Here is a 15827-nt window from a genome sequence, read left to right on the forward strand (position 1 = left end):
AGCACTGGGGAAAAACTCACTGCTGCAAAACAGATAGAGCGCTGCATTCACTCAGTGAAGCGGCTGTAGGTGATATGCTGCTGCTGCTATGCTTTATCCCATGTACCAACATACTTTGTCAGGTGACAAACTAAGATGAAAACACACCTTCTTCCACAGTGGAGTCTAGTTGTGTGACTTTGACAGCCAGTATGTCTACTCTCTCCTGTAGGTTGTTCATTCTCATGTAGAAGCTGTTGGCTTCATTGAACAGCTCTCCAAAGATGTCCTCCGCATGACGACCTGCAGGGGGTAGAGACACATTAGTACACAGGATAACACACACACACACCTTAATCAATGGGCAGGGATTCTCTATCGTCTCACTGCAGGGTGTTGTGCCCCCTCCAGAGCTGCTGTCTGACGTCCAGCAGAGAACAATACATTATAGTCTGCCTGCTCCACAGTGTGTGTACACACACACACAACTTATCAAGGGACCCTGCATCTATCTATCTATCTATCTATATATATATATAAAACAGCACCTACTGTAACATTGCTGGGGGCCATGTCAGATTTTTGACTAGATATTTATTTTATTTCACCTTTATTTAACCAGGTAGGCTAGTTGAGAACAAGTTCTCATTTGCAACTGCGACCTGGTCAAGATAAAGCGTAGCAATTCGACACAGAGTTACACATGGAATAAACAAAACATACAGTCAATAATACAGTAGAACAAAAGAAGAAAAAAATTCTAAATACAGTGAGTGCAAATGAGGTAATGTAAGGCAATAAATAGGCCATGGTGGCGAAGTAATTACAATATAGCAATTAAACACTGGAACAGTAGATGTGCAGAAGATGAATGTGCAAGTAGAGATACTGGGGTGCAAAGGAGCAAGATAAATAAATAAATAAATACAGTATGGGGATGAGGTAGGTAGATAGATGGGCTGTTTACAGATGGGCTATGTCAGGTGCAGTGATCTGTGAGCTGCTCTGACAGCTGGTGCTTAAAGCTAGTGAGGGAGATATGAGTCTCCAGCTTCAGAGATTTTTGCAGTTCGTTCCAGTCATTGGCAGCAGAGAACTGGAAGGAAAGACGACCAAAGGAGGAATTGGCTTTGGGGGTGACCAGTGACATATACCTGCTGGAGCGCGTGCCACGAGTAAGGACTTATCATAAGGACATAAGGACTTATTGTTATAGCACTGATACATATAGACATATTGTACCACACATCAATAATGTAGTCTAACACTGAGTGAAGGTGGTTTCAAAGCACACTCAAGTGCACTTCAGTCATTGTCTCTAGGGTGGAGAGGTGGAAGTCGGAGTTGTCTTTTAGTCTTATGAAGCTTCCCTGTCAAAGGAATACCTTTAGACCACAATAACAAGGTGTACTTACTTTACTACACAAGGGATTCTACCCTAAAGTGTACACATTAGCAACCACTGGTGTAGAGGCTACTGGCATGACTAACAGACAGTGCGCCTGATTACTCCAATTGATTAAATAAATAATATCTCCTTAGACACAAAGTTCTTAGATATTGCTGCTATCCCATAGAAGCCATAGGGCAAAGCTGGGTGAATGTAGATCCACAAATACTGGCAATTATCATTAGCTTCAAGAGTCAGACTACTGGTAAGTGTCCATTATTATTATCTGCAGGTGTCTGGGTCAGAAAGTCAAGTTAATCTATTCCCATCTCAACCTCTACAGCAGACCTGATCAGCATACAGGATAATTCTATAGGAGATCAGGATAACACTAGGAGGCACAGACCAGTGAGATGGGTGGATTTCCAATAGGAGCGCGGATCATGGCCTCACATGTTAAAACCATGCTCCTATCTCTCTCTCCTGCCCTTCACTGATGTGTTTGTTTCACACAAATAACAACACCGCCCACTGCGCATGCACACACACACACACTTACTGAGGCTACCAAGCTGTTTGATGATGGCAGCGAGGGTGCTGTTGGTAACACACTCCAGTTCACTGGTGACTCCATCAGGTACTGCACCTCGACACAGGTGTCTAGGCTCTATACTGCGTTTTACCAATGGCATGGTTTACCTATGGGGAGAGAGAAGTGCAAGAAAGAGTGAGAAATGGACAAAAGAGTGAGGGAGACAGAGCGAGGTGTCTGGGCTCTATACTGCGCTTTACCAATGGCATGGTGATTCACCTGGGGGAAGAGATGGAGAGAGAGCTGTAAGTAGTGGTAGAGAGACGCAGTAGGAAAGACAGGATGACAAAAAAGGAAGAGTAGAAGGAGAGTTAGTAAAAAGGAAGAAAGAAGTAGGGAGGGAGAAAAGAAGCACAAGAAAATGATAAATCAAAAGTGAACAACAAGACATGATATTACAAGAAACACAAACACTAATCAACTCAGACAGTCAGATCAGATATCCACAGCGATTAACTAAATACAAACTGACCTCTAATCAGCCTGTAGGCCACAGAGATAACTATCCCCACTGACTTAGAGACAGTGACCTGATCTGTGATCAGTGTAACTGAACTGGGTGACTGGCTCTGTTAATATTGGGCTGGTGTCGGGTCCCCGGGGACCAGTTGCCTGTCGAGCTGCTTTGTGTCAGTACGACTGGGATCCATGCAGGGTCCAATGGTTGGTTCAGTGTTAACTGTTAACTGCCACAGCTTGTGCTGCTACTGCTGGGCTGTCTTATCACTGGTGAGAGGACAGAATAAGGAGAGCCCCTGAACGCGTAACAAATGGCATCCTGTTCCCTATATAGTGCACTACTTTTGACCAAATCCATATGGACCCTGGTCAAAAGTAGTGCACTATAAAAGGGAATAGTATGCCATTTGGGACGCATACCTATCACATGATAGGGGAGCACAATGTCTTTGTAGAAAAAGACGGAAAAGCTCTGCTGCGAAGAATGCTCTCTTCTCCCTCTCTTTCACTCCCTCCCTCTCTCTCTCCAAAGAAGCTACACGTGAGATGGAACTGAAGCTCCTCTCTCTCCCGAATTTGGTCCATGGCCTCTTCTGCCCTTGGATTTTAACTGGGACGGTGAGTGATGTGTGTCAGACCAGTGTATGAAATGTATGCATTCACTACTGTAAGTCGCTCTGGATAAGAGCGTCTGCTAAATGACAAAAATGTAATGTAATGTAAATGCAGTGTGTGTGTTATATACACTGCTCAAAAAAATAAAGGGAACACTTAAACAACACATGAAAGAAATAATCTTATTAAATACTTTTTTCTTTACATAGTTGAATGTGCTGACAACAAAATCACACAAAAATAATCAATGGAAATCCAATTTATCAACCCATGGAGGTCTGGATTTGGAGTCACACTCCAAATTAAAGTGGAAAACCACACTACAGGCTGATCCAACTTTGATGTAATGTCCTTAAAACAAGTCAAAATGAGGCTCAGTAGTGTGTGTGGCCTCCACGTGCCTGTATGACCTCCCTACAACGCCTGGGCATGCTCCTGATGAGGTGGCGGATGGTCTCCTGAGGGATCTCCTCCCAGACCTGGACTAAAGCATCCGCCAACTCCTGGACAGTCTGTGGTGCAACGTGGCGTTGGTGGATGGAGCGAGACATGATGTCCCAGATGTGCTCAATTGGATTCAGGTCTGGGGAACGGGCGGGCCAGTCCATAACATCAATGCCTTCCTCTTGCAGGAACTGCTGACACACTCCAGCCACATGAGGTCTAGCATTGTCTTGCTTTAGGAGGAACCCAGGGCCAACCGCACCAGCATATGTTCTCACAAGGGGTCTGAGGATCTCATCTCGGAACCTAATGGCAGTCAGGCTACCTCTGGCGAGCACATGGAGGGCTGTGCGCCCCCCCAAAGAAATGCCACCCCACACCATGACTGACACACCGCCAAACCGGTCATGCTGAAGGATGTTGCAGGCAGCAGAATGTTCTCCACGGCGTCTCCAGACTCTGTCACGTCTGTCACGTGCTCAGTGTGAACCTGCTTTCATCTGTGAAGAGCACAGGGCGCCAGTGGCGAATTTGCCAATCTTGGTGTTCTCTGGCAAATGCCAAACGTCCTGCACGGTGTTGGGCTGTAAGCACAACCCCCACCTGTGGACGTCAGGCCCTCATACCACCCTCATGGAGTCTGTTTCTGACCGTTTGAGCAGACACATGCACATTTGTGGCCTGCTGGAGGTCATTTTGCAGGGCTCTGGCAGTGCTCCTGCTGCTCCTCCTTGCACAAAGGCAGAGGTAGCGGTCCTGCTGCTGGGTTGTTGCCCTCCTACGACCTCCTCCACGTCTCCTGATGTACTGGCCTGTCTCCTGGTAGCGCCTCCATGCTCTGGACACTACGCTGACAGACACAGCAAACCTTCTTGCCACAGCTCGCATTGATGTGCCATCCTGGATGAGCTGCACTACCTGAGCCACTTATGTGGGTTGTAGACTCCGTCTCATGCTACCACTAGAGTGAAAGCACCACCAGCATTCAAAAGTGACCAAAACATCAGCCAGGAAGCATAGGAACTGAGAAGTGGTCTGTGGTCTCCACCTGCAGAACCACTCCTTTATTGGGGGTGTCTTGCTTATTGCCTATAATTTCCACCTGTTGTCTATTCCATTTGCACAACAGCATGTGAAATGTATTGTCAATCAGTGTTGCTTCCTAAGTGGACAGTTTGATTTCACAGAAGTGTGATTGACTTGGAGTTACATTGTGTTGTTTAAGTGTTCCCTTTATTTTTTTGAGCAGTATATATATATATATATATATATATATATATATATATATATACACACATACATACACACACACACACACACACACACACACACACACACACACACACAGAGCATGTATGCGTGTGAAGTATTTATGCCAGTTCTCTATGTGATAGTAATTGTGACAGTGATTATCTTGTAAGTATGGGAGTGTGTGTGGAATGGCTGACTTCCACAGCACTGACCGGGGAAAACACACAGAGACACACACCACCTTCCAACTGAGATGGAAAAAGGGAACCAGGGCACAAATGAAAAGTGATGATGAGCGCTATTTATTTATGTGTGTTGGTTGTTTGGTTTGTCCCAATTGAGCTCCGCCTGTCATCCTAATAAATAGTGACCCGTCTGTCCTCTCTCCATCTCACATAGGGTTGCAAAGGGAATTGTTCCATGGGAAATTAAGCCAGGGAATTTTGCTTAAATTTATCAAAAAAAGTTAGCTTACAAACAGTAAACTTTTTTTGTGGGATACACATTAGGCAATTCTAGGTCTTGTGGCACATTTTGGTTAAACTATCCCAATTCAATGGAATTGCAACCCTCTGAATGCACAGTGCATTCTTCCATCACATGTACAGCTGATTCTCAAGATCTTGCACACTATTGAGCCAACACTACTACACTGCCTGAGCCAAGGACTACATGCTTTCTGGTAAGTTTTGATTACAATACTGGGTGGGGTGAATACATTTTATATGACATACATGCTTTTTTGTTAACTAGTAAATAGTAGCCTACAGCAAAGTGTGTTTAAATCATTTCTAACTTGTTAACAATTTCTGCTAGTTATTTTTTGCTACCATGTGGGTTTTAACTTGCTTGAGTCTGCTAACTGAGGAGTGTTAATTCACCTGTTTCCATACATATTTTATTTTAAAACATTTATCTTACAAAAGGAGTTGTTTAATCTAACTGCTTAATTATTTATCTGTACATGGAATTGTATTTGTTAAAAAAAAAAATAATCTAATCTTCACAGGAAAATGCCACGGCACTATCTGATGTGTGGAGACATTTCACTGCAGCTAATGTAGAAGGAAAAGCTGTGTTCATTTGCAAATACTGTGCCAAATCATATGTGAAGAATGCAATAAAGATGCAGAATAATCTGGCCAAGTGCATAAAGTTCCCTCAGACTCACAACAAGCAACCTCTGACAAAGGACCCTCTATTTCTATTCGAGGTGAAAATGATGAATCAGACACCTTATCGATAGCAACAGCTCATGGTCCTCCTGGAATCAGAATTCTTTTTGGACTCAATGGAGGAACGTAGTCAGAGAAATGCTGGTGAATGTCTTGCTCGAGCTGTGTATGCAACTGGTTCACCTCTGATGCTCACAGGCAATGTGTATTGGAAGAGATTTCTGAATGTTCTTCGCCCAGCATACACCCCTCCAACCAGACATGCTTTATCTACACATTTGCTGGATGCAGAGTTCAACATAGTTCAAGTGAAGGTCAAGCAAATCATAGAGAAAGCAGACTGTATTGCAATCATCTCTGATGGGTGGTCGAATGTCCGTGGGCAAGGAATAATTAAATACATCATCTCCACCCCTCAACCAGTATTCTACAAGAGCACAGACACAAGGGACAACAGACACACCGGTCTCTACATTGCAGATGAGCTGAAGGCAGTCATCAATGACCTTGGACCACAGAAGGTATTGTCACTGGTGACAGAGCAAGCAGCCTTCATGTTCGCAGCATTGTCTAAAGTGGAGGAGTCCTACCCTCACATCCCACCCATTGGCTGTGCTGCTCATGCATTGAATCTGCTCCTCAAGGACACCATGCACTGAAAACAATGGATACACTCTAGAAGACAGCCAAGGAAATGGTTAGGTATGTGAAGGGTCATCAAGTTATAGCAGCAATCTACCTCACCAAGCAAAGTGAGAAAAAATAACAGCACCACATTGAAGCTGCCCAGCAGCACCCGTTGGGGTGGTGTTGTCATCATGTTTGACAGTCTCCTGAAGGGGAAGGAGTCTCTCCAAGAAATGGCCATATCACAGTCTGCCGATATGGAAAGCCCCATCAAGAGGTTCATCCTGGATGATGTATTTTGGGAGAGAGTGGTAAGTTGCCTTGGTGGATACATCTCATTATTGTATTCTATTTTTGAATATTCGATTAGGTTTGTTTTTTGCTGAGTTTATATTTTTTTGTTTTTACTTTGTTTGCAAACTGATGTTACACGTATTAATGTACTGAAATAAGTTGGAAATGTGACAGAGGGAAAAAAAACACTTCATATCGGAGTTGTCTATTCATAGTATGAGGCTAGCATAGCGTCTCTCTCCATTGAAACATGCAGTTGACGAACATGCCCGCTGTTGACAAACATTCCCTCAATGTCACGTGTCCTACTTATTTCAGTACATTAATACATGTAACATCAGTTTGTAAACAAAGTAAAAACAAAAAAATATAAACTCAGCAAAAAAAAGAAACATCCTCTCACTGTCAACTGCATTTATTTTCAGCAAACTTAACATGTGGAAATATTTGTATGTACATAACAAGGTTCAACAACTGAGACATAAACTGAACAAGTTCCACAGACATATGACTAACAGAAATGGAATAATGTGTCCCTGAACAAGGGGGGGGGGTCAAAATCAAAAGTAACAGTCAGTATCTGGTGTGGCCACCAGATGCATGAAGTACTGATGCACCAGATTTGACAGTTCTTGCAGTGAGATGTTACCCCATGCTTCCACCAAGGCACCTGCAATTTCCCGGACATTTCTGGGGGGAATGGCCCTAGCCCTCACCCTCCGATCCAACAGGTCCCAGAAGTGCTCAATGGGATTGAGATCCGGGCTCTTTGCTGGCCATGGCAGTACACTGACATTCCTGTCTTGCAGGAAATCAGCCATACTGCTCATTCTGTGCGTGGTGGCATTGTCATGCTGGAGGCTCATGTAAGGATGAGCCTGCAGGAAGGGTACCACATGAGGGAGGAGGATGTCTTCCCTGTAATGCACAGCATTGAGAATGCCTGCAATGACAACAAGTTCTATCCGATGATGCTGTGACACACCGCCCCAGACCATGACAGACCCTCCACATCGATCCCGCTCCAGAGTACAGGCCTCGGTGTAACGCTCATTCCTTCGACGATAAACTCGAATCCGACCATCACTCCTGGTAAGACAATACCGCGACTCGTCAGTGAAGAGCACTTTTTGCCAGTCCTGTTTGGTCCAGCGACGGTGGGTTTGTGCCCATTGTTGTCAGTGATGTCTGGTGAGGACCTGCCTTACAAGCCCTCAGTCCAGCCTCTCTCAGCCTATTGCGGACAGTCTGAGCACTGATGGAGGAATTGTGCATTCCTCGTGTAACTCGGGCAGTTGTTGTTGCCATCCTGTACCTGTCCCGCAGGTGTGATGTTCGGATGTACCGATCCTGTGCAGGTCTTGTTACACGTGGTCTGCCACTGCGAGGATGATCAGCTGTCCGTCCGGTCTCCCTGTAGCGCTGTCTTAGGCGTCTCACAGTACAGACATTGCAATTTATTGCTCTGGCCACATCTGCAGTCCTCATGCCTCCTTGCAGCATGCCTAAGGCACGTTCACCCAGATGAGCAGGGACCCTGGGCATCTTTCTTTTGGTGTTTTTCAGAGCCAGTACAAAGTCCTCTTTTGTGTCCCAAGTTTTCATAACTGTGACCTTAATTGCCTACCGTCTGTAAGCTGTTAGTGTCTTAGCGACCGTTCCAAAGGTGCATGTTCATTAATTGTTTGTGATTCATTGAACAAGCATGGGATACAGTGTTTAAACACTTTACAGTGAAGATCTGCAAAGTTATTTGGATTTTTACGAATTATCTTTGAAAGACAGGGTCCTGAAAAGGGGACATTTCTTTTTCTGCTGAGTTTATATCCAATGCAAAAAATATCTACATTTAAATGGTATTAATTTGCATATATTTCAGTTTATTTCCACGGTAAGTTTCCACCTCTGAATATTCCCCAAACTGTGCAACACTAATCTCACTCCATCTTTCTCAACACTGTTGTAATCGAACCTTGCACTCTATTACGCAGACCACCTGAATGTCCCTGACAGTGTATGCATGCATGCATGCATGCATGTCTGTAAGCATTAGGCTTTCCCTGTAAACAAAATTCTCTCTAAAAAAAAAACAGTACAACTGAATAACCAAACACCCCACTACCACCCCCACCCCATACACTTCATATTGCCCTTGAGTGGGTATATCCCCATTACCTAGAGGGTTGTAGCCTGTGTGTGTGTGTGTATGAGATAAAGGGATATCTTTACTCGAGCATGAGTAATGCCGCAGGTGTGTGTGTGCCTGGAGTGTGAGTAATGTGTAGAGACAGTATCGAGGTCACTCAGAAACAGTAGACCACACACACACCCTCTAGTCTAGTCATCCCTTTAACCTTGAGGCCTGTCTGGCTGTCCGTCCACTTTAGGATCCACCCATCAGTCCATCCATTACCCTTTATCTCACTTTTCTCTCTCTCTGCCTCTCTGTATCCATCTGACAAACTCTCTCCGTATTCTGAGAAAAGGATCGTAAGCATTCTTCTTTATCTCCCTTTATTCCCCTGCCCCTGTCTCTTTCTTCCTCTATCTCCCCTTACCATAAGGGAAGAGAGAGCCATCACCTTTGTCTTGAGATGCCTCGAGACATGTAATGAGCTTTGCACACCTCGGTCGTACAATATTTGCCCATTATTATTTTCAAAATTCTTCAAGCTCTGTCAAATTGGTTGCTGATCATTGATAGACAACCATTTTCAAGTCTTGCCATAGATTTTCAAGCAGATTTAAGTCAAAGTGGTAACTCGGCCACTCAGGAACATTGACAGGAACAACTCCAGTGTATATTTGGCCTTGTGTTTAAAGGTTATTGTCCTGCTGAAAGGTGAATTCATCTCCTGGTATCTGGTGAAAAGCAGATTGTACCAGGTTTTCGACTTCTCTTAGCCCTATTCCATTTATTTTTTATCCTGAAAAACTCCCATCCCTAATGATTACAGGCATACCAATAACATGATGCAGCCACCACTATGCTTGAACATATGGAGAGTTACACTCAGTAATGGGTTGTATTGGATTTGCCCCAAACACTTTGTATTCAGGACAAGAAGTTAAATTGCTTTTCCACATTTTTTGCAGTAATAATTTGGTGCCTTGTTGCAAACAGGATGCATGTTTGGGAACATTTGTATTCTGTACAGACTTTGTTCTTTTCACTCTCAATTAGGGTTAGTATTGTGGAGTAACTACAATGTTATTGATCCATCCTCAGTCTTCTATCACAGCCATTAAACTAACTATTTTAAAGTCACCATTGGCCTCATGGTGAAATCCATGAGTGGTTTTCTTCCTCTCCAGCCACTGAGTTAGGAAGGACACCTGTATCTTTCTAGTGACTGGGTATATTGATACACCATCCAAAGTGTAAATAATAACTTTACCATGCTCAAAGGGATATTCAATATACCAACAGGTTCCCTTCTTTGTGAGGCATTGGAAAACCTCCTTTGTGGTTGAATTGGTGTTTGAAATGCACTGCTCGACTGAAGGACCTCACAGATAATTGTGTTTGGGGTACAGCAATGAGGAAGTTATTCAAAAATCTGGTTAAACACTTATTGCACAGAGTGAGTCCATGCAACTTATGTAACTTGTTAAGCACATTTTTACAGAGAGTGTGTGTGTTAACTGAAGAGTAGAAGGTTTCATGCAGTGTTTTCCCCTTACTGCCACAATGACATGCAGATCATTATGCATGTACTATATATTCCTTCCTCCACACTCATCCAGCGAAATTACAGGTAGGCCTTTGTAAATATGAGCAAATTAGCCATTCTATGCAGTATTATACACTGAGTATACAAAGCATTAAGGACTCTTGCTCTTCTATTACATAGACTGACCAGGTGAAAGCTATGATGCCTTATCAATGTCACCTGTTAACCTCTCTAGGGTAGGGGGCAGTATTTTCACATCCGGATAAAAAACGTACCCGATTTAATCTGGTTATTACTACTGCCAAGAAACTAGAATATGCATATAATTGTTTGATTTGGATAGAAAACACCCTAAAGTTTCTAAAACTGTTTGAATGGTGTCTGTGAGTATAACAGAACTCATATGGCAGGCCAAAACCTGAGAAGATTCTGTACAGGAAGTGCCCTCTCTGACCATTTCTTGGCCTTCTACACCCTCTTTATTGAAAACAGAGGATCTCTGCTGTAACGTGACACTTTCTAAGGCTCCCATAGGCTCTCAGAAGGCACCAGAACGTTGAATGATGACTTTGCAGCCCCTGGCTGAAAAACAGTAGCGCATTTGGATAGTGGTCGATCTGAGAACAATGAGACGAGTGCGCATGAAGAGGCCATTTTACATTTTCAGTCTTTGAACGAAAAAGACATCTCCCGGTTGGAATATTATTGCTATTTTACGAGAAAAATCGCATAAATATTGATTTTAAACAGCGTTTGACATGCTTCGAAGTACGGTAATGGAATATTTTGAATTTTTTTGTCACGATATGCGTCCGCGCGTCACCGTTCGGATAGTGTCTTACACGCAAGAACAAAACAGGATATTTGAACATAACTATGGATTATTTTGAACCAAAACAACATTTGTGGATGAAGTAGAAGTCCTGGGAGTGCATTCTGACGAAGAACAGCAAAGGTAATCAAATTTTTCTTATAGTAATTCTGAGTTTAGTGAACGCCAAACTTGGTGGGTGTCAAATTAGCTAGCCCGTGATGGCGAGCTATCAACTCAGAATATTGCAAAATGTGCTTTTGCCGAAAAGCTATTTTAAAATCTGACACCGCGATTGCATAAAGGAGTTCTGTATCTATAATTCTTCAAATAATTGTTATGTTTTTTGTGAACGTTTATCGTGAGTAATTTAGTGAATTCACCGGAAGTTTTCGGTATGTTTGCTAGTTCTGAACGTCACATGCTAATGTAAAAAGCTGGTTTTTGATATAAATATGAACTTGATTGAACAAAACATGCATGTATTGTATAACATAATGTCCTAGGAGTGTCATCTGATGAAGATCATCAAAGGTTAGTGCTGCATTTAGCTGTGGTTTTGGTTTTTGTGACATTATATGCTAGCTTGAAAAATGGGTGTGTGATTATTTCTGGCTGGGTACTCTCCTGACATAATCTAATGTCTAACGATTTCGTCCCACATACCCTAGAGAGGTTAAATACACTTTAAATCACTGTTTCCCGGTAGGCCGTCATTGTAAATAAGAATTTGTTCTTGACTTCTTATGGCTTGAGTGCGCTATTTTCACGTCCGGATGAAAAGTGTGCCCAAAGTATACTGCCTGCTATTCAGGCCCAGAAGCTAGGATATGCATATAATTGGTAGATTCGGATAGAAAACACTAAGGTTTCTAAAACTGTTTGAATGATGTCTGAGTATAACAGAATTTATTTGGCAGGCGAAACCCCGAGGACAAACCATCCAGGATTTTTTATTTTTTTAGGTCACTCTCTTTTCAATGAGGTTTCATTGAGAATCCATAATTCTAAGGCAGTGGCTTGCAGTTCCTATCGCTTCCACTGGATGTCAACAGTCTTTAGAAATTAGTTGATGTTCTTCCTTTGTGTAATGAAGAAGTAGCCCTGCTCAGAATGAGGCTCGAGGGAAGTGTACTCTTTGATAGAGGCGCGTGACCTGAAAAGCACTCTCCACTTTGTTTTCCTCTGGTATTGAACGCAGTTTATCCCGTCTTAAATTTTATCGATTATTTACGTAAAAAAATACCTAAAGTTGTATTTGGAAAGTTGTTTGAAATGTTTGGACAAAGATTACAGGTAACTTGAGATAATTTGTAGTCATATTGCGCGAGTTGGAACCGGTGTTTTTCTGGATCAAACACGCCAAATAAATGGACATTTTGGATATAACGACGGAATTAATCGAACAAAAGGACAATTTGTGATGTTTATGGGACATATTGGAGTGCCAACAGAAGAAGCTCGTCAAAGTTAAGGCATGAATTATATCGTTATTTCTGAGTTTTGTGTCACGCCTGGCGGGATGAAAAATGATTGTCTGTGTTGTTTGATGGGGTGCTGTCCTCACATAATAGCATTGTTTGCTTTTGCCGTAAAGCCTTTTTGAAATCTGACACCGTGGCTAGATAAACAAGAAGTTCAGCTTTAATTTGGTGTATTGCACTTGTGAATGTATGAAAGTTCAATATTGTTTATAATTTTTTTTGAATTTGGCGCTCTGCCATTTCACCGGATGTTGTCAGATCGATCACGTTTACGGGATTTGAGCCATATGAAGTTAACTGACTTGCCTAGTTAAATAAATAAAGGTAAAAAAAAAATATTTAAATTTATGAAGGGGAGGAGACAGGTTAAAGAAGGATTTTTAAGCCTTGAGACATGGATTGTGTATCTTGAGACAAAGTTGAGTACTAACAGGTGACTACAATTCTGTGCAGTTGTATTAGAGAATACATTTAAAATGTTACAAGTATATCCACAAAATAAATTATAGATAAATGGTCGGTGCACGGCTGGTGCATTTATTGGTTGTTTTGTTTTACCTTTTGTTCAAGGTAAGCTGTCACCCAGCATGCACAAGTGTCACCCAGCAAATACAAGTGAGAATGTTAATTTCTTCCCATGAGAACAGAGTTCTTAACTGATTTGTTCTATTTTCAGACTGAACATACAACAAAGCTTGGGTCCAATCTTGTGTCAAACATCAAGCCCTCACGGACAGTAGGGCTTTCTGCTTCAGGTGAGCTAATCATAATTAAAGTACTAGAAAATGGCAGGATTGATGTAGTATCGTTATTAATGTTGCTGTATATGGCATTTAATTTTTCTGAAGATTTAGGAAGAGCAGCTCAGATCCCCAAAAAAGAGATGACTGTCTGTAAAGACTTGAAGATTAGAGCTCCAAGCAACACCTATGAATCAACTTAACCAAAAGTTATTTTGTTGCATCTGAAATAGTTATTTTGGTCAATACATTTTGATTACTTTGATTTGCAGTTCTAGAGTGAGTGATTGGTATCAATAACTAATAAAACATGAAAACAACAATACACTATAAAATGTCCAAAGACGGATGTCTCAAGACATTGGTATTTCCAAGACGTGTCTATAGAACGTCTTAAGACGTCTCATCCTCTCTCACTCTTTCGCTCTCTACACTGCCTCTAAGTTGACTGAGAACCCATTCTCATTTACAGCAACAACCTGGGGAATAGTTACAGGGGAGAGAAAGGGGGATGAATGAGCCAATTGGAAGCTGGGGATGATTAGGTGGCCATGATGGTATGAGGCCAGATTGGGGCTTAATACCCCTACTCTTACGATAAGTGACCTTTAGTGACCACAGAGAGTCAGGTCACCCGTTTAACATCCCATCTGAAAGACAGCACCCTACACAGGGCAATTTCCCCAATCACTATCCTGGGGCATTGGCATATATTTTAGACCAGAGAAGAAGAATGCCTCTTACTGGCCCTCCAACACCTCTTCCAGCAGCATCTGGTCTCCCATCCAGAGACCAATAAGGACCAACCCTGCTTAGCTTCAGAGGCAAGCCAGCAGTGGGATGCATAGCTTGTGTTGCTACAGTAGTGTTTTTTGTTTAAAGCTACATAGTAGGATAGAGCAGCAGGTCAGTAGAGGCTAGTAAAAGGGAGGAGAGGAGGAGAGCGGTGCCAAGGGGGCTGTTGCTATAGCAACATGCAGAGGAACCTGCTCTAGATGTGTGCAGCAGTGGCACCCAATGCGACATTGCAATAGTGATGGAGCGAGAGAAAGGGAGAGACCGAGAGATTGTCTAAGCTACTTCTAGATCTAACACATTAATACAGTACATAATTCCTATGCCGTGTGCCTTGGCTAGGTTTTGTGTGACCCAGTGCGTAATTAACAAACTTGACCAACATATGTCGACTCTTCCTGGAGTCAGCCGTGTGATGATTCTAACCTGGATTACTTCCAGACAGATGAGTGATTGTCATCTGGTCATAATATAGTAACTGCACTGGTAGGCGTTCCTTAACTAAATTCCATGGCTGCCCTGGATGGCTCGCTGGCCTAACTAAGCACAATTATCCTTATCTCACTTGACCTACAGACACCGCCACTCTCCAGATGGAAAAAGGTGGAAAGGGGGAGGGTGAGACGAGAGCAGGGTCAACAGGGATGAAGTGGAGAGGGAGAAGGGTGAGGCCATGAGGGAAAGCAGGGAGGGGGGAGGGATGAACAGAAGGCTGACTAAGTGGTATCTCTGTTCCTGCCTGGCCTCCCTGTAGGAATGTGTGTTAAAGTCCCAGAGCTAATGCTATCAACATAATCATCATTTAACCACCCACTGTGACACCAGTCTGCTACAGTCTAGAGGTCGCTAGGCTAACATTATGGCTAATTAGTTAGCTGTGACACCAGTCTGATACAGCTAGGTCTTATGGATACACATGGGTTCCCGAGTGTTGCAGTGGTCTAAGGCGCTGCATCTCAGTGCTAGAGGTGTCACTACAGACCCTGGTTCGATTCCAGGCTGAATCACAACCGGCCGTGATTGGGAGTCCCATAGGGTTTGGCCGGGGTAGGCCGTCATCGTAAATAAGAATTTGTTCTTAACATTTATTTAACTAGGAAAGCCAGTTAAATAAAACAGGAAGTAAGTCTGTTATACCCGGACCTCCTATTGTGAGAGACATTGGCTAGCAGTCTGTTACAGTCTAGGAGGTTGCTAGGCTAACACAAGCTTAGCTTCATGCTAAATAGCTAGCTACCCTATATGTATCCAGCTAGCTGCTAATACAGAGAAAGACAGGGCAAAAGTCTGCTAACTATATGCTAACCACCCACTAATACACCAGTCTGCTACAGTCTAGTTGCTAGGCAAACGTTACAGGTTAATTAGCTAGCATCTGCAAATATAGCTATGAACACAGAGAGAGAGAGACAGGGCATGAGTCTGTTAGCTATACACTCCCCACTTTCTGAGAGAGACATGGTCTGGCTAACACAGGGGTTGATTAGTCAGACAGCT

General features: G+C 42.9%; 1 protein-coding gene across 1 annotated transcript in view; it reads right to left on the reverse strand.

Annotated features, from left to right (window-relative positions):
• The window catches only part of LOC115198604 (wiskott-Aldrich syndrome protein family member 3), a 67523-nt gene that overhangs the window by 31285 nt on the left and 20411 nt on the right, over positions 1-15827 (reverse strand). Inside the window, 2 exon segments of the mRNA XM_075074289.1 lie at positions 148-282; positions 1929-2068. Of these exon segments, the coding sequence (XP_074930390.1) occupies positions 148-282; positions 1929-2061 (268 nt within the window). The 5' untranslated portion in view covers positions 2062-2068.

This window comes from Salmo trutta, chromosome 8 (genome assembly GCF_901001165.1).
Source record: "Salmo trutta chromosome 8, fSalTru1.1, whole genome shotgun sequence".
NCBI lineage: Eukaryota > Metazoa > Chordata > Actinopteri > Salmoniformes > Salmonidae > Salmo > Salmo trutta.